Source organism: Carlito syrichta, unplaced genomic scaffold (assembly GCF_000164805.1).
Source record: "Carlito syrichta isolate Samal-C Ts95f unplaced genomic scaffold, Tarsius_syrichta-2.0.1 Scaffold135755, whole genome shotgun sequence".
Taxonomy (NCBI): domain Eukaryota; kingdom Metazoa; phylum Chordata; class Mammalia; order Primates; family Tarsiidae; genus Carlito; species Carlito syrichta.
This window is the reverse complement of record NW_007079851.1, coordinates 45,118-65,449: the sequence shown is the minus strand read 5'-3', so window position 1 is coordinate 65,449 and position 20,332 is coordinate 45,118. Positions and strand designations below refer to the sequence as shown.

The following is a 20,332-nucleotide window of genomic DNA, read 5'->3' as shown; positions in this document are numbered from 1 at the left end:
ATTATTCACCCAAAGTGGGAAGTAACTATTAGTAAAAGGGTTTTGTTTTAAATTTTTTTCCTTTTAGAGTCATATCTCTTTTAGGAAAAGTATAGTTCATAAGTATTTTTGTGTGCAGAGTGAATTTCTTTTCCAGGTTTTTCTGATTCCACTAGGGCAAGACCAAAGTCCTATAAAACAGGGTGGAGTTGGCCAGGCGCAGTGCCTCAATCTGTAATCCCAGCACTTTGGGAGGCCGAGGTGAGAGGATTGCCTGAGTCAGGGGTTCGAGACCTGCCTGGGCAACTTGATGAGACCTCGTCTCTGCAATAAATCTTAAAAAACTAGCCGGGCATGGTGGTATAAGTCTGTAGTTCCAGCTGCTTGGAAGGCTGAGGTGGAAGGATTGCCTGAGCCCAGTAGGTCGAGGCTGCAGTGGCCATGAGCACGGCACTGCACTCCAGCCAGGGCAACAAGAGTGAGACTCTTAACTCCAAAAAAAAACAAAAAACAAAAAAAACCAGGGTGGAGCACTGAGTATTTTTATGCAGGATTCTATCTGTCCTGACCAAGAGACCAAGAACTGATCCTTGTACAATCCCTAGAAATACATTTTAGTAGCTTTCAAGTGAGTGCTTTGTAAATAAGATGTCCCTACAGTCATTAAGTTTTAGAGCAAAAATAGATCGTAGGTCTAGATACTGACCTCTGTCATTATGTAACCGTGGACTAGTTACACCCAATGCTTTACAGTCAATTATACAGTCAATTGACTTAAATCAGAGTCTCTCTCTCTTGCCTGTAAGAATTATAATACCAGCTGGGCTCGGTGGCTCAGCCTGTAATCCCGCGCCTTTGGGAGGCTGAGGTGAGTGGACTGCCTGAGCCCGCGGGTTCAAGACCCGCCTGGGCAACTTGGCAAGACCTCATCTCTATAATAAATCAGAAACTAGCCAGGCGTGGTAGTGCGCACCTGTAGTTCCAGCTACTTGGAAGGCTGAGGCGGAAGGATCGCCGGAGCCCAGCGGGTCGAGGCTGCGGTGGCCAGGAGCGGCCACTGCACTCCAGTCTGGGTGATAGAGTGAGACTCCAACTCAAAAAAAAAAAAAGAATTATAATACCACCTGCATTGCTCATCTATATTGATGTGAGACACCCAAACACTAGTCAGGAGATATTCAAATACAAAACATTAAGTTTTTACACTTTAATGTGGAACAGAGGAAAGCCTTGATTCAGAGGTGCAATCCCTGCCTTTCTGTAGATTCCATATTCACTGCCTTTTACTAGTGCAGTTATGCCCCAAATTAAACACACAGGTTGCCCCAACATGTGACAAGTGTCCTTCATTGCTAGGGAAAAAACCGCTGGGCCGTGTCCTCAGCCTCAAAAGACTCTGCAAGGCCAGGGCATTCTCCTGCCAGAACCCGCTTCGGTGCCCAGTTCCCCAAAGGGATGGAAAAAAACTGGTGGAAAAGTTTCAGTTCATACACTCCGAGGACCCATATCCAAATAGCAACACTCCTTTGTTCAGGTCGCTGTTTCAAGCCCAGCCTTAGCGGGAGTCTGAAAGCAACACGATTCCTTTCCCATCCCAGTTTACCTTGATTCGACAAATATAGACATCCATATCTGAATAAGCACTGAGGCCATGGATGAGTTCAAAGGAGAGTAGGTGTTTGGACAGACATAGCTAGGGTGTGTGTGTGTGTGTGTGTGTGTGTGTGTGTGTGTGTGAGAGAGAGAGAGAGAGAGAGAGAGAATGCAAGAGCCAGCCAGAAAGAGTGCTCAATGGGTGAAAAACAGGGTAGCTGACTTGTGAGATGGTAGCATTTGTTTTTTTCATCACATATTTAGTGAGCACCTACTTTGTATGTGCAAGCACTCTAATAGGTACTAGAAAGAGCAAGACAGAAAAACAGACACAAGCACAGTCCTCAGGCTATGGGGATAATTAAACAGATGATTACAGGAGAGTATGCCAACGGAAGAGAACCCAGAATCAGACAGCTGTATGGATGTGCATACAGGTGGCAGACATAAATAGCGGCAGATACCCAAATCAGTACAGGTCCATCATGTAAATCTTGGCTTTAGTTTAGACCCAACTCTAGATATATCATACTTTGGGTTGTCCTTTCTTCAACATCCCAATTCTAGTCTTTTAGGGAGCCAGGATATAATTCTGAAACTTCAGCACTGCCAAGGAAAAATATAGAATCTAGTACTACTCCAGCATTTTTAGGGCAGAGGTATGGTATAATGCAAAGCACAGGCTTCAGAACTAAATAGGCTTGGATCTCACACTGTATTAGATCGAACCATATGGAAACGTAGACAGTCAACCAGTTTTTACAGCTGCATGTAGTTTGTTTCTTTGTTTCGGAGGTAAATCGCTTTAATGTAAGTTTCAGCGTCTTCAGGTGTTTTTAATGGTGCTCATATCATTACATTTCAAGGACATTGTGTAAATTAAATGAGAAGATGTAAATGGAAATACATGACATTCAGCAGGTGTTCGAGAAATGTTAGTTTCTCTAAGGGTGGTCAGACACATGAATCATAAGGACAGGCAGCTATTTCTGGTTGATACTGGGTTTAAGAAACCAAGAAAAGATTTATTAAAATGAAGTGTCTTTGGATATTGATAGCAGGGAAGGCTGTACGTATATGGGTGTGTATGTGGGGGCAGGGAGTAAATGAGAAATCATTGAACCTTCCACTCAATTTTGCTGTGAACTTAAACTGCCCTAAAAAAATAAAATCTACTTTCAAAAAAGTCAAGCGGGGAAAAATGAGTTGTTCTGCCTGCTTTATTTAGACTCTGAGCACAGAGTTCCCAAGATACACTCTGCCTTGCTATCCACACTGATCTCCAGTTAAACCCTTCTCAATGTGTCATGAGCTATTCATTCCCTATGGTCACTCTGTTAGAATGTCAGTTGAGTCCCAGAAGCCTCAGTGGGCCTGGCCCAACTGAACTGGCAGGTGAGAAAACATCCTCATAAATACCAATGATCTCAGTGATTCTCTCCCCTCCCCAGGACATTCCTTAGCAGGACCAATCTCTCTCACTTGGCTGGAGCCTCTCTGCTCACAAATAGGCTGGGCTGGGCTTAATTTAGCAAAGTGCAGACTCCCTGCAAAAGCCGGGGCGAGGCTGGAGCCCCTACAATCCCCCAGGACACTTTGTGTGGAGACAGAAACCCGCCCTGCTGAAGGAGATAAAGGGGATGTCCAGAACAATTTGTTTTCCTCAGCTATTTAGGAACTGAGCTCACAGGAACCATCCTTTGCTCTCCCTGACTTTTCACACAAACATTTTCCTTGGGCAGCAGGTATAGACCTGAGAAGTAAGCAAAAACTTACTTTGGAGTATAAAACTACAGTTATATTAGTTTTTCTATAGGTAAATTGGTGCACAGGAAACGTATGACCTGCTAAGTATGTTTGAGTTATCTGTGGCATCTAATATGATCTGACATTTATTCTCAAATTGAGCTTTCAATTCTGGATTGACACTTGCTTTGATCTATTCTCCAAAAAAGATAAAGCCACTTACTGGTGTTCTGTAAAGTCCAGGGCAGTTTTTCTTACATTTAAGCTTACACACCAAACTGGACTCTATGTTCTAACATCTGACATTCACTCCTTCCTTGAAGCCTAGCTGTGTCCTAAAGCTCGGTCCTATGATTAGACAACTCTTCTGAGGTTATACCTCTGCTTGGGACCAGAGACAGCACTTGCCCTATAGTTGTGCTCTCCAAGACAGCCAGCATGAGCCACAGGTGGCTACTGAAAACTTGAGATGTGGCTAGTCCAAACCGAAATGCCCTGTAAGAATTTCAAAGACCTAGTACACACTGGATTTCAAAGACTAACTACAACCAAAGAATATAAAATCTCATTAATCATTTTTTAGGGTGAATTTCAGGTTAAAATGATAACATTTTAAATATATTATTAACATTAATTTCTTGTGGTTCTTTTTACCTTTTTAATGTGGCCACCAGAAAATTTTAAATGACATGCTCGGCTTATATTATGCTTATGCTTGGCAGTGCTGCTTATAAAATGTTAAGAAAAAAGAGGTACTGGCTTTGAGTAGATTACATGAAGACAGGCTCTGACCTGCAAGACAGTTAATCCTGCTGTCTGATAGCACCTGAAAGAGTTTTGTGAGTTATGGCATTCACCAACCATCAAAATACAGAAATGACTTTAATTACTGTGGAGCAAAACTGCTAAGGGTGGATATCAGGCATAAAACTGAACAGGACTCAGCAACACAACACTATGCAGACTATATGTGGACAGTAAACCAAGGGTCCTGAGGGCAGGCACCCCTCTGTCTTCTCCCCATCGTATCCCCATTGCTAGCACAGTGCCCACACACAGAAGATGAGTACACATTTATCTAACAAATGTGTGTCGCTCAGAATAAAAACACAGCCCACTCAAAAAGTAATTCTCACTGTCAAGAATTTCCTCTTCTTACTCTGTTTCTTTTCTCAATTCTCTTGCTTCCTCCTTTCACCAACCCCTTTCTTGCAGAGACTGCTCAGTTCAAGGAAGAGGGGGAAGTTCAGCCAGAATGCCCCAAAGCCAGCAGCCGGGCCTCTTTGGGGCAGGAGATAGGAAAGGATGGACAAGTGGCTCCACATCTATCCCTTCTGAACAGACAGGCTTCATCTGCAACTTGTAACATACTTGTAAGCCACCAACACATTTTCTGGACGTCTATTATGGGCTCAACAGTGTATATACTGAAGGCTATGGAGGAAGTTTGAGATCACTCTAGCCTGCAAGGTGTTTATCATCTAGAGGGAGAGATTTTTTAAAACGTGTACATGGAAACATCATCGCTATCCAGGGATGAAATGATACATCCCAAATAACGTATCTGAACTGAAATTGCTGGGCGACCACAGAGAGGGAGAGAAAGTTTCAGGCAGAGGTGATGAGGAAGGCCCACCTGAAGAGGTGGAATCGGAGTGAGACAGAAAAGCAAGTGGGGCTGGATAAGCAGAGAGAATGATGCAGGTTTCCCAGATGTGGACAAGGATATGTCAGCAGGAATTGGCACACGTGAGGGAGAGCAACTCACCCTATACAGATGTTTGAGAACACATGTGGGGGAACAGAGTTTGCTTCCTACCTCCCTCTGGCAGTCTTCTCCCACCATCTACCCGTCAACCAGCGTCTGTGCTCACATGCCCTATCTTTCCCCACTGATGACCACAGATCGACATTTCATGCTTCTGTCTAAAGCCAAGCCTTCTACTTATGCATAAAGTCTCATTCTCTCTACTTCTGAAAAGCCACACCTGGAAAGTCTCCCCTTCTCTCCTCCATCAATATTTCACTTTCCACTGGAAGCGTCTACTGGTATACAAGCATGCTAGTATTCATCTTTCTTTTAGGCTATTTGTTTGTTTAGAGTTGGGAGTCTCACTCCATCGCCCAGGCTGCAGTGGCACACTCACGGCTACCCCAGCATCGACTTGCTGGGCTCAGGCAATGCTTCCACCTCAGCCTTCCAAGTAACCAGAACTACAGGCGTGCACTACCATGCCTGGCTAATTTTTTGATTTATTGTAGAGATGGGGGTCTCTCCAAGTTGCCCAGGCTGGTCTTGAACCTGTGGGCTCAGGCAATTCCCTTACCTTGGACTTCCAAAGTGCTAGGATTACAGGCTTGAGCTACCACGCCCGGCCCATCTTTCTTTAAAAACTCCTCTGTAGATCACACCCTTACCAGTTACTGTTTCATTTCTTTGCTCTCCTTTGAAAACGAAACTCCTCAGTGCAATCATTCTTACTCATTGATCTCAATTCCTCCCTTTCCATTTTTTCTTAACCCCACTGCAATAAGGCTTTTGCTGCCATCACTTCACTAAAAATCTTTAATGATATACGTGGTGTTAAATCCAAAGGTCAGTTCTAGCATTTATAACAGAAGAGGGAGGAATCAACTAATACACTTTCTTCATTTGGCTTCCAGGACTCCAGACTCTTGGTTTTCCTCCTACTTCATTGGTTTGTACTTTCTCTGTCCTTTTCACGGTTCTTCCTCTTTTCTCCAGACTATTAATGTTTGAGTGACCCAGGGCTCGTTTGAAAATCCGTTATTGGGCTGGGCACTGTGGCTCAGCCTGAAATTCCAGAACTTTGGGAGGCCAGAAGAAAGGATCCCTTGAGCCTCGGAGTTCAAGACCAGCCTAGTTAACATAGCAAGAACTTATCTCTACAAAAAGTCAAAGACTTAGCTGGGTGTGATGGTACATGCCTGGAGGCCCAGATACTCAGGAGTCTGAGGTGGAAGGTGCACCCGAGCCAAGTGAGTTGAGGCTGCATTGAGCCATGATCATGCCACTGCACTCCAGCCTGGGCGACAGAGTAAGACCCTGACTCAAAAGAAAAAAGAATAATTTTCGATGGTGTAGCCACTTTGGCAAATGGTTTGGCAGTATCTTATAAACTGAACTATAAATTGAGCATTTCTAATCCGAAAATCCAAATTCCAAATTGCTCTGACACCCTAAACTTATTGAGCACTGACCAACATGATGCCACAAGTGGAAAATTCCACACCTGACCTCATGTCATGGCTAGTAGTCCACATGCAGGCACACAACATTCAGTTTATTCAGCATCCCCAAGGGAAAAATAAAATTCCCTTCAGGCTATGTATATGAGAAACATAAATGAACTTCTTGTTTAGACTTGGGTCCTAGCTCCAAGATATCTCATTATGTTCATGCAAATATTCCAAAATCTGGGAAAATTCAAAATCGGAAACACTTCTGGTCTCAAGAATTTCAAATAAGGAATACTCAACTTGTATTAATATATGACCTCACAGTTCCACTACTGGGTATTTGCCCAAAATAAATAAAACAAAGGCCTGTACATAAATGTTTGTAGCAGTTTTATTCATAATAGCCAATCACTGGACACAACCCATATGTTCAGCAACAGGTGAATGGATTAAAAAATTATGTGATACTCATACAATGGGATACTATTTAGCAATAAAAATCAGTGCCCTACTGATACAAGCAACATGGATGAACCTCAAAATCATTATGCTACATGAAAGAGCCAGATACCACAGTCTGTACTCTATGATTCTATTTATATGAAATTCTAGAATGGATTAAACTAATCCATAAATAGAAAGCAGATAAATGGTTTTCTTCAGCCAGAGGTATGAGAGGACTGGCACTTGTGGGACATGTGACAACATTTTGGGTGTGATAAAACATTTTATATCTTGGTTTTGTTCCATGGTGCGTACATTTTTTAAACTCATCAACATGTATACTTAATAAAGTCGATGTAAACAAAAGATGAAAGGAATAACACAAATGATAAAGGAAGTGGCAAATGCAAGGGGTGAGCGAGGTGTTCAGCATGGAGACCACCAATCCAGGAGCTTTCACTGCCAGGTCAGCTTGGAGAGCGGTGCATGCTGTAAGGGAAACCCAGGAACAAAACTTCTTCCACTGGTCACTCCCGTGTCTAGTTACTTCCCTTTCCATCCCACCTTGCAAGAAAGAGTGCAGGATTGTGTGGTAGACAGACTGCACTGTGCTCCCTGTGGTGCCCTTGCCCTTGTGGAATCCCTTCCCTTTATGTCTGAGCGGGGCCTGCAACTTGCTTCCCACCAACAGAACATGGCAAAGGGGAGGAGATGACATTCCTGTGATCATGTTAAATTTTAAGACTTTGTCTTGCTAACAAACTTGCTCTAGAGCCTCTCCTTGCTGACTTGAAGTAATTGGTCACCTGGGGAAAGCCCATAGAGCAAGGAACGGTATGTGGCTTGAAGGAACACGGAACAGCCCCGAGCCAACCTCTAGCAAGAAGTCAGGACTCTCAGTCCTACTGAGGCAAGGAAATGGATTATGCTGACAACCCAAGTGAGCTTATAATCTGATTCCACGGTCAAGCCTCTAGATGAGAAGGCAGCCTGGTCGATACCTTGGTTGGTGAGACCCTAAGCAGACAACTCAGCTAAGTTATGCCTGAATTCCTGACCCATATACACTGTGACATAATAAAATATGTGTGGGAGGTGGGGAGGGGATGGGGGTGGGAGGGTGTTTTCAACCACTTTTTCAACATGGCTTCTCTTGGTCATCCTTAATACTGCAACCTGCTCTCCACTCTTGTACTTTCTGAATCCCTTACCCTGCTCTATTTTGTTCTTTCTTTATTCCAAGAGGACTTTCACTTTCTATGTATGCTATTTATTTATAATATTTATTGTTCATTGTGTGTCTACTCATGATATTTTGTTCATGGATCTATATTTCAATCACCTCTAATAGAACAGTAAGGGCTCAATGCACATTTTTAAATGAATGAAGCCTAATGTTTAAGTTTAAACTAGGATTGACTAATTTTTACCCTCAGCAGAGACAGAGAATAGCTCATTACCACCTGTCACACACTGAGACTTCTTGTGCCTAAAATCCACTATTAGATCACCTCAAAGTCTGTTCTTCCTCAAAGTAAAAAAATCCCAGTTTGACTGCCCTTTTATCATTAACCTCATTTTCTCTCTCTCTTTTTTTTTTTTTTTTTTTTTTAGTTTGGTTTGAATAGTTTCCTATTTTCTCTTAACTTCTGGAGCGTCATACCAGTGTTAGCACAAGCCTACCAGGGCAACGTATGGAGATAGTGAGAGCCCAGGTTTTATTACATTCCACATGGCAAACTGCATCTGTTCCAAAAGTAAAAATTAGGTCAATGCCACCTTTTACTGTAGATACTTCAGTGAGACAAAGCCACCTCTTCCTGCCACAATCTTGGCAAAAACCACTGTGAAAATAAATATCGTTTTACTAGAGTTCTTTCTTTCTCTTCATTCAGATCCAATACAATGCAGAATTATTCACTGAAAAACACCATTTGCATTTGAAAAAGTGACCAACTTTCCACTCTAAAGATTGTACCAGGGCCTTCCTTATTAACTGTAGAATTAGGTCATGCAGCTGCCAGGATTCCAGGTACACTCTCTGACGCTATTAATGGCAACTTTCATTCCGTGAAAAATGGGGACAAGATACCCTTGTCACAGGGCTGCTTTATGGTTGTGATTAAATATGTGCCACTCCATAACATGGTGCCTGGCACACAGTAAACACTAAGTTCATTTCTTCCCCCATAGGATTTAAATGGGAAGTATTTAGCATTTACTTTTCATGTGCATGCGTGAATTTGGGAAAAGGGAAGAGAGGATGCGGGGCAAAGAAGGACAGAAAGGACCTAAGAGTGGGAAGAATACTAGGACAAAACCCAGGTCTAGAAATCTCTCCTGGAGATAAGCAGTTAAAAAGGAGAGAGAAGGACTCCTCAGGCCATTTTCCTCATGACCATTTATTTTCCTCTGTTGTCTATCAAGACCCTTAGGCCCTGGTTAAAGGACCTGGCTACTCGAAGAAGTAGAGAAAACAGGAGAAGAGAGAGGAGACACAGAAATTAGGAAGCCAGCATTTGAGGATCAACTCAGAAAGCCTGAGCCCTAATTGGTATCACCATCCTCTAACTGTACCAATTCATGCCAGTCTCTTTATGGGACCCCTACAGAACAAAGCTTTCACACAGCTGAAAGAGCCCATCTGCTCTCACCCGCAGCTCTGCAGAAGACGGCAAGGGCTGGCTACTTCTATCCCAACTCTGAGTCCTCTGAGGCTCTGGATGATTTGGTGGTCAGCTGGGCTTTCCCACAATCCCACAGACTAGCAGGGATCAGAGAGCAAGAACAAGGCTTAGAATGAATAATTCTCCCACCTTCAAGGGACTTATTTCTTTGAGTCCCGGAGTTTCACTACCTTCATTTGATTTCTGTACCTGGAAGGCCCTGGGATCCAGCTCTGGACTTAGCAGTTCCTGATTTTGAAGCAGAATGATGACCATCTATCTTGCTGTCATCAACTGAGTTGTGCTCAATGGACCAGACTTTATGTTTGTGTTAAGCAGATCCTCAGCTCAACCAGAGAGAACCTGGAAAGGGAAGTCTGATGAAGTAACTGTGAGAGAGACAGCCACCTATGTGGTCTCAGGAAGAAGATCTGAGACTTACCCAGGAAAAGTGACCTGGAAAACCTGGCTTGCTTCAGACCCTCCATCAGTCCCTAGACTTTCCTTCTGCAGCTCCATTTCACAGCCTTCATGTCGGCAGAATCCAAGCCTCTACGTGGGGTTTCTAAGGCCCTGTGGACATGAAGAGGCGGCTTGGAGCCCTTCATGCAGCAGGGGGAGATGAAAAGCTGGCATTACAAGGCGGCCTGTGCCTTTCATTCACGCCAAGCCTTTTCGAGTCAAGTTTCTAAATAACAGGGCTGGTCATTGCCCAGGGCGGCCCACAGTCACTTTAAAGTTGCCTGGCAAAAAGCCACCTGACTATTACTTAGCTCTCCACAGAACGGCATGTACCACGTCGGATCACTGTCTCTCCGCGTGGGGGTGGATTAGCTGCTATTTAACATGATAGGGCGGGCCCTTTCCAGTTGCACCAACCCCACTCGTGCCTGTGCCATGTCAAACAGAGCCCCTTTCTCTGTGCCATTAGCTTGCTTCGATGAGATGGCAAAGCCAGAGAGGAAGAGAGCAAAAGAAAAAAGTATGTTTACCGTGGCTTTTGAAAGCATACGAATGAAATTCCTAGGGAGGGGATGCAAGGGGAGACCCCCCCAAAGGGAATTTGTTTATTAAAAATTATGTATTTATTCTTACATGTTTAAACCTTTTAAAAAGTGTTTCTATTTTAAAGATATGGGATACAACTCAGGGTCAGGTATACAAATGTTCATTATGTAGGTACCCTTGTTGATGAGGTGTGCCCCCCCAGATTCCCACTACTGCCAATCCCCCCCCACAACTAAGTATTAATAAGTACAAAGAACAGCGACTATTCCTTCTCTAAGAAGGATGCTCGAGTACAAAAAGGTGGAAATGAAAACGTAAAAGCAACAAGAGAGGCCTTTCAAGCTTGTCCAACTTGTATAAAGTTTCTTTGTTCAGGAAAATTGTTGTATTTGCAGTTAGTAGAAGAGTTTATCAACACTTAGTGGGAATACAAAACAAACTGCAAAAATGGAAATATCTTAGTTAAGTATATTCATGAAAAGATACTCAATGATTTTTCACTTAAAAGATACTGTAGACTGTGTTATATATTTATCTTTTACCTCTACAAGTCTGTATACTTTTTCTCACACGTTGTATACAAAGCTCTTAAAATATGATTGTACAATTTAATAAATCCATTTCTTTACTAATTTACACAATTTGCATAAACATTGCACATTTATTTTTCTTCCTCTAAGAAGTGTACCTATTAGAGATCTCCCCCCTGTTTAATCCTTCTTCCCTTTCTTCTGCCTTTAAAAAGCGAGGTATAAACCAGGAGGGCAGGACATTTAATTCCCAAAAGTGAGATAAGATGAAGAGCCTTCTTGCCTCCATTAAGTCAGATTTGGGTTGAACTTACTAGAATGCAATTTGAAGTAATTAGGCAAGAGGTTGGCAAAACCTGAAAGTGAAAGAATGCCCTGAAAAAGAATGGAAAAGACAATTAAAAAACAAATATTCAGCCAGGCTCAGTGGCTCAGCCTGAGCCTTTGGGAGGCTCAGGTGAGTGGATTGCCTGAGCCCATGGGTTCGAGACCCGCCTGGGCAGTGAGACCTCATCTCTACAATAAATCAAAAAATCAGCCGGGCGTGGTAGTGCACGCCTGTAGTTCTAGCTACTTGGAAGGCTGAGGTGGAAGGATCACCGGAGCCCAGCAGGTCAAGGCTGCGGTGGCCGGGAGCGGCCACTGCACTCCAGTCTGGGCGACAGAGTGAGACACCAACTCAAAAAAAACACATGTCTTGATTTTAGAGATAAAACATGAAACAGCAAAATGTAGAGAGAAATAATTATAAAATTCGTACATCATGAGTGCTAAATTGTTTAGCTTAAAGCTGCCTCCTAACATATTTTAAGTTCTGCCTAAAGGTTTCTCTGCAGACAGTGAATTGTAACCTAACTAGACGCATAAACAGACTGTAACCTGCTCTTGTGCCAAGCACGAGAGTTTCAGCCAGTCATGGGTGGCCTAGTGTTCATTCAAATAAGGCAAATGCCTAGCTGTAACCCATCTGGCTGTTTCGGTACCTCACTTCCGTTTTCTGTACATCCCTTTCCTTTTTCTCCCCATCAATCCTCTCCAACCACACTGCAATGCCAGAGTCCATCTGAACCTCTGGTGGGGAGGTAGGGTGTTGCTCAGTTAAACTCTGTTACATTTGATTTGTCTTAAGTTTTTCTTTCAACATTAGGTTTATCTGGCATTTTCCTATTTTTCATTTAATAACCTAAAGTAACAAACCTCCAATAAGAAGCTCTTTAATCTGAGTAATTTCTATTTTTGTCCAAGATTAAAACCTGATGTTATTTCTGATTCTCCTTTTCTGTTTTTGTGTGTATTGTATCATACACTATTACTTTTTTTTTCTTTTTTTGGTATATAGACTATTTGTCAACAGACAAGACCTACAGACTTTATTTCTTCTTGGATATACCCGCAGTACGACCACGACGCCCAGTGGTCTTGGTGTGCTGGCCTCAAACACGAAGGCCCCAGAAGTGGTGGTGAATATGGGCCCGAATCTTCTTCAGTCACTCCAGGTCTCCATGGGAAAAAAAAAAAAAAAAAACCACCTGGGTTTCTGTGACTAGAATATGTCACAGGGGGCAATGGATGAAGCAGGAAGGCCTATCAAGAGAATATCTTCAATAATTTAGGTGGAAGAAGGTGGTGATAGCAGAGGATGTAGCGGAAAGTGGCTAGATTCTGGATAAATTTTGAATATGGAAGTGTTTGCTAACAAATTAGATGGTGAGTATGAGAGAAAGAGGAGCACTATTACCTCAATATTTTTGGCCTAAGAAAACAACCACTGGGGAGAGGAGAACCTACTCAGTCAACGGTGCTGGGAAACTGGCTGACCACATGCAGAAGATTGAAACAGGACCCCTACCTATCACCATACAAAAAAATCAACTCTAAAGGGATCAAAGACTTAATCATACACTATTTCAATGCAAATCTTAATCAAAAATCAAAAGGGAACCACAAAAGGTTATAAGGACACTTGTCAACCAGTACCTACCTTCTTTTGCAAGTTTGTTAGGAAAGATGAAAAATAAATATAAACTGCTTCAAGAGCAAAGGGTCCTGGTGCCTCTCCTCTGTCCTAGTCAGACCACATCCGTTGCATTGTGCTCAGGTCTAGATGTCTGAATTCAGTAGATCTTTGACAAACAGAATTCCAAGTAACAGTTGGAATTTTTGAGGATGTTTAACAGAAAATGGAAAAAGACTGGAAAGATAATAACTGTCTCTAAATATCTGAAATATTGTCAGGTGAAAGAAAGATTAGATTAATTCTCTGAGACTCTTGGAGAGCACAACAAAAAAACAAGCAGGTCAAAATTGCAGAAAGAAAGATACTGGCTCACTGTAAGAAAGAAGCATCTAAAAATTATTTTGCCTGAAAATATATATGACTTTTATGGGAAATGATACATTTTTCATCCTTGGATATGTAAAGAATGAAGCGGCCACTTATGGCTGTTACAGAGGTTATTCATCTATCTGGCGAGGTTATACTAAATAATCTTGATGTTTCCTACTAAATCTGAAATGCTATGTGTGTAAATGGATATGTAAAGTGAGTAAATTGAATATTTAAATACCACAAAGGTGATCTTTTGTTTAGAAAGACCTCACTCAGTCCATTATGCTGTAGGTTGAAAAATGAAGACTTTGCTGATATATGAAACCATCCTAAGGTTTCTGGTTTTTGGTTTGTTTGTTTGACATGTTTAAACTTAAGTCACCTTCAAAGAACTGTTTTATGCAATACGCCTACTGAGACACTTTTTCCACGGCTCCAAACAGTTTTTGAACTGGTCACTTTTTATGCCTTTCAGAGCCTCTACCATTTTCGGTTTTACCTCTTTCATACTGGCAAAACGTTTCCCTTTGAGGGCTTTTTTTAATCCGGAGAAACCAAAAAAAAAGTCGCTCAGGGTGAGAGCAGGTAAATAGGGAGGGTGGGGCATGGGTATCAGGCTGGTTTTTTGGTCAAAAACTACTGAACACTCAGCACAGTGTGGGCAGGTGTGCTCATAAATCACCCATCATGAAATGGACAAATGAGCTGAAAGAATCTCCCCCCAAAATTCACTGGAGCTAAACACAGCCTCTCACAACAACACTCGCAGGTGCCCTAATATTGATGGGTTCCTAGAACACTCGTCTAGTGGGAGAAGGCTGCATGACAAGGGACCCACCCTGCAAAAGATAATTCCGGGTTTTTTTGGGTCCTCTCATAGGTAGGCTGAGGAACTAAATCTTTTTTTTTTTTGGCAGTAGGCACAGGGTGCAGAATAATTTATCTGTAAGTTGTTCTAGTTACTGGTGTCTGTGTTTAATTTTAGCCCAGTGATACAAAGGGAAAGAAAAACTAACTTCTGACAAACAAACATTTCTTGAATTTTTGTTGAGGACCACAGAGTTCATTGTCAGCAGTCCAAACAGGTAGTTAAGGCTCCAGGTTTCTATTCTCAGCTTGATGACTAACTTGCTGTGTGACCTTAGGCAAGTTACTTTACCATTCTAGGCTTTGGTCTCCTTATACTTAAAATGAAGAGTTTATTCATTAAAGGAAGCTGAGCGAAGGGCATCTGGGAACACTCTGTACTATTTTTACAAGCTTACTGTGACTAAATTTATTTTAAAATAAATACTTTTTTCTAAAAAGCAAAGGGATTATAGAAATCATCTTCAAAATCCTCTCTAGTTCTAAATAGTGACTCCAGGTCCTTACTTGTCTCCCTTCAGGTGAAAGTCTCTTTCCAAATATCCAAACACCTCACCCTTCTTGCTCCAGACAAGATGTTGATTAGCCCCAGTACAAGCAAACCCACTTCCTGCTTTTAATATATCCTATACCCCAGGCAAAAACTGAACTCCCAAAAAAATGCATTAAAAACACCCCATCCATGCCGACTCTGTTCTTTCAAACAAGTAAATTCATCCAGCAGGGAAAAGCTGTTTTTGGCAGCTCATGCTCACAGAATCTCAGCTTTGCCCTAGTAACTGGGCTAATTATAGCTCCAGCTACCTGGTAACAGCACTAGGTTTCCCTGACATTGGCTAGTAGTTCTCAAGCCATCTCAGCTCTGCTGGCACCTCCTATCTTGAGAGGCCATCAGAGAGGCTGAGAGACTGGGAAGGGGGAAGGAACTACCTAAGCTAGGGTGGGAACGCCCAAAGGGCCTGCCCAGAATAACAGCCTCAGAGCTGAAAGGGACGTTTGTGTCAACCCTGGCCAAGCCCACCCATTTTAAACAGAAACAGGAGTCAACAGAAAGTAACTGGTCTTAGCCTGACCATTCTCTTGGTTCCTGTTCCCCCCGGTCTCCCATCCTGGCCAGTCAACAAGGCCTACAGGTCTTATCTCCTAAATATTTCAAAGATTAGTTCCTCCCCCCCCCCCCCCCCCGGTTCCTATTGACTTTTAGGCCCTCATCTTCTTTGACTTGCCCAGTCTGTTCTCCTGACTTCTCTGCCCACCCAAGGGAGCTAGCATGTTCCCTGCGGCTTTTAAAGCGCATCCATGGTTCCTTATTATCGTCCTCCGGATGAAGTCTACACACTCTTCTTCTTCCTTTTTTTTTGGAGTCAGAGTCTACTCTGTTGTCCATGGAGTAACATGATCACAGATCACCTCAGCCTCAACCTTCCAGGCTCAGGTGATCCTTCCACCTCAGTCTCTGGAGTAGCTGGGACTACAGGCACAAGCCACCATGCCTGGCTATTTTTTGGTTTTTGGTTTTTTTTTTTAGTTTTGTTTTGGTAGAGACAAGGTCTTGCTATGTTACCCAGGCTGGTCTCAAACTCCTGGGGTCAAAAAATCCACTTACCTCGGCCTCCCAAAGTGCTGGGATTATAGGGGTAAGCCACCAAGCCCAGCCCTACGTTCTTTAAAATATCTGCTTGAGCCCCTGTTTTCACTTTGAGTATATATTCAGAGTGGAATTGCTAGACTATATGATCATTCTATGCTTTTTAGTTTTTTTGAGAAATGACCACATCATTTTCCATAGCAGATTCCCTCCAGCAATGCACAAAGCTTCCAACTTCTCCACATCCTCACCTTCCTTGGTTCAACTCAAGCTTCCTAAATCATATAGCCTGATGGAGTTCCCGAACTTCCCTGAATGGTTGGGAACTTAACACACTGAGTCTGCATATATAGTGCTACTCACCATATTGTCCAAAGTCTAAAGAAATCAGGCTAGGACTTGCTCTTTTCTGTTTTTTAAAAATATTACCTATCTTAATCAGTGTGAAGCTCAAAAAAATCTTTAACCAAGAACATGAATGTTGGTTTCAAATATTTAATTCATGGATTCACTCTACTTTCTTCCCATTTTCATTCCCGAAAAGAAGAAATAGATAAATGTGCCTTCCTGGACCTCAGAACACTGAAAATGAAGAGTTAGCACACAGAGTAGGCACAGACAAGGACACATGTGGCCAGGTTCATAGGAAGCTTTCAGAGAACTGTTTAAAAATAGTTTGGGCCGGGCAAGGTAGCTCAAGCCTGTAATCACCGCACTTTGGATTGCCTGAGTTCAGGGGTTTGAGACCAGCCTGAGCAACTCAATGAGACCTTGTCTCCACAATAAATAAAAAAATAAGCCGGGTGTGGTAGCACACACCTGTGGCTCCAGCTACTTAGAAGGCTGAGGCAGAAAGATCACCTGAGCACAGCAGGTCAAGGCTGCAACGGCCATGAGCATGCCACACTGTACTCCAGCCTGGGCAATAGAGTAGACTCCAACTCAAAAAAAAGAATAGTTTGGCTAATGTAATCTTTTATCCCTCTTCATTTATGTTCCTCCCTAGCCTAACATACACATTTCTTAAAACTAATGCAAGTAAAACATAGAAGGAAAAAAGTATTATATAATTAAGTCATCAAACTATAAAAGAAAATACAGTCAACACTCCTAAATATAAGAAGAAAACCACTAATTCAAGCAACAGCAGCCACTCAGTCACTTTAGACAATATGAGCAGATGCACATTATCTAGTATGTGTCTCCAGGTATGATTCTTTTCATTCATTTAACATCTAATACATTAAACCATGCTAGCATGGGAGAGAAGAATGGGGAGGGAATTCCATGCCTCCAATTTATGAGACTTGGGTTCACAGAAGTTAAATGACTTGGCCAAGGTCATGCAGCTAGGAGGTCTGGCTACTTGGAGGTCTGAAATGGCGGGATCACCTGAGCTCAGCAGGTCGAGACTGTGGTGGCTGTGAGCATTTCAGCCAACTCAAACAAATAATGACAATACACATTTTCTTATTGAGTCCAAAACTTGCACCGGAACATTTTGATAGCCTTCCAAATACTCGATCTCGAACAGCCTTCCTTTGGTTCAACTCAAGCTTCCTAAATCATATAGCCTGACGGAGTTCCCGAACTTCCCTGAATGGTTGGAAACTTAACACACTGAGTCCGCATATATAGTGCTACTCACCATATTGTCCAAAGCCTAAAGAAATCAGGCTAGGACTAAAGGAAATCAGTCAGTGAGGGGGAAAAATTTTCGTTAAGCAAACCCAGCCTCTCCTGTGTCTCTTTGAAGAACATTTATATCTGAGGATGCCAGAATAAATTTGATACCATACAGACACTGAGATCATATTGTTATTTATGCGTGGGCAAACGGAAGTGGAGAATTAAGACAAACAGAACAAACGGTCCCAAATCCACTACTGTGGAAAAAGGAATTTTTAAAAAACGGTCCAGAGTAACTGTGTCCAGTAGTTGAACTTACCAGGATAATTCTGTCATCTTTCAATTTGTCACAAAAATGGAAAACATTTACTGAGGGCTTACTATGTGATAGGCATTATTCTGAGTTCAACTAATTGACTCCTTTATGTCGGGAGCCGCAATCACTAGTAAAAGTAAGGTAAAAGGGACCTGAAAACAGGAAAAATGCCAGCTGGGAGCAAGGCCCCAGTAAAATGCGGCCATGACGGAGGCAAAGCCCCATGGATCCTGTTGACGGACCTTCCCTAACTTTGAAGGATTGCGTGCATAGGCTTGAGAATGTTCCCTCTTTAATTGAGATAACATGCGCAAATGGACGATGGCATTTGACAGCAAAAATTATACATAGGCATAAAGGAGGTGAGATTGCAGCAAAAAGGGTGCCCCTTAGGGTGTGTGTAAGGATGTTTTTCAGTAACAGCAGGAGGCCAAGAAAAAAACGAGTCAACCACTTCCTCATAAACAACAGACCCCAACTGAGAGCTGGTGGAAAACAACCGTTTGAGATAAAAAATAGGTTAAGATATTTTAGGATTAAATAAGTAGTTTAAATGAAGATAGAATTTAGAATATTAATAAGATAGTAAGATAAGATAAACTAGTAAGATAAGAGATATATAATAGTATAAGTGATAGTTAAGAAAATATAGGGACATAAGGATAGAAATAAGATTAATAGAAATAAATATATAGTAGTAAGTAAGTTAAATAAGACTTAGGGGTTAAGGTTTAGCTCTATAGGGTAAGGATATTATAGGCCTATAATAGTAAATAGTTGTGAGAAAGTTAGGAAGAAAACCAAGACGTTCATAAATGTTTGACTTAAGAAAAACACCATCTGTGGTTGAAACTGTTAAAGGTCAACCTTATTGTGAGTGCAAAAAGGATGTATGTGGGCGTTTGGTCAGCAACATAAGATACATTTGTGGGTACAGGGCTGAGTGGAAAACCTATATAAGCTTGTGAAAAATCAATAAAAATTGGCAGTCTTGAGCTCTCCCCAGGAAGAGGATTCCTGTCGTTTTCGTCTTTTCTTTTTTGCCGCTTCCCGATTCTCCCGTCTCAAGCCCTGACTCTCTCCTGGAGCTGGACTCCAGCACCTTTAATCTTCCCCAGACTCTATAAGATAGGATAGGTGTTATTACCACACCAACTTCAGCTCAGAAAAATCATAGCATTTGCCCAGGTTAACACAGGCAGTACGTGATAGATCCCAGTTCATAGCTCTTAACCACTGTGCCCAGCAATAGCAGTCCGGTAGAAACAATGACGATTTCTTAGGCAAGTAAAACCAGTAGGTTGTTGCCGTAGCTGTCGCTTTAGAAGTGTGCCATGCAAAACCTCACAGATTGCTCAGGAAAAGTGTAATTCAATCTAAAAGATGAGAAAACCAAAAAACTTTCGATCTCAATTTAAGGGTCATAAAACAATGGAACACAACCTGCCCAGCTCCTATCTAAAGGCCAAATCTACTTTAACCTTCCAACATCAACTATATCATATCTAAGCATTGACTCTATCTGGTCCAGGATGACAGCATTGTTTCTCCTGGCCCTTTTGCTATCAGATCTGTCCCTGTCAGAGTTTAAATTCCATTCTTAGAATGGAACTTTAACTCCTTTTAAAGCAACCTTTTAATAGTAAATTCACACAGGCTGAACAAGCAGTAGTCACCATGGGGCAAAACACAGTGGATGATGGCTTTCTGTGCTGTTTGGAGATTGGGTGTTTACCACACAGCAGCAGATTTCACAAATTCCAGGGTCAGACATGGTTCTAGTGGCAGCACACTCTGCTAATATGAGAAGACGCAGGATTAGGCAACCAAAAAGGAGGAAGTCAGCCAAGTTGCCACCCAGAAATTACTTACCACAGCAGCTGCAGCCCAGAAATGCTAACAAGCCGTTCTCCCTAGGAGTGGGCCACACTCAGCTGCGAACCACTCACCATTTTCTCACTTTACTTTGCTCCAGATTCAGAAGTTATGTGTACTGCAGTGATTCCTCTTTTTCTGGCTTTATATGTTCAGAACTGTCTTCCCAAAAAATTGACCTTACAATTAATGTCTGCAATCAAGAGGGCATAGTGGTACCTCTAGTCATATAGGTAGATATCTCAGTTTATCTGCCCTGAGGGTAAGCAGCCTCTTCCTCTTAAAAAAAAAAATACAGAGGGTACCCAAAAGAGTATACATTTTAAAAAGGGGGAAAACTGTATTAAAAGTATAGTACTCACTATATACCAATAACAAAAGATGAATACAAGTCACCTTTGACTTCTGCAATTACAAGAGGTACTCAAAGTCTAGACATTTCTGATTACAGCAAACATCTCTTAAAATGTATAACATTTTTTGATACCCTCAGTATATATTATTTACAAAGAAATTGAAGCATAAAGGATAGTTTAGCTTAAACACTCAGCATAAAAGTAG

The 20,332-nt window shown here is 42.1% G+C and overlaps 1 protein-coding gene across 4 annotated transcripts in view; it reads right to left on the bottom strand.

The window, feature by feature from the left end:
• Window positions 1-20,332, bottom strand: part of LOC103250971 (myomegalin-like) — a 108,281-nt gene that overhangs the window by 83,025 nt on the left and 4,924 nt on the right. Inside the window, exon 1 of one of the 4 annotated variants that reach the window (XM_021708319.1) lies at window positions 9,840-9,922. The exons of the other annotated variants lie outside the window; for them this stretch is intronic. Coding sequence (XP_021563994.1) covers window positions 9,840-9,905 — 66 coding nt within the window. The 5' untranslated portion in view covers window positions 9,906-9,922. Of the gene's footprint in view, window positions 1-9,839; window positions 9,923-20,332 lie in introns of those variants that run through there. 4 annotated transcript variants of the gene reach the window in all.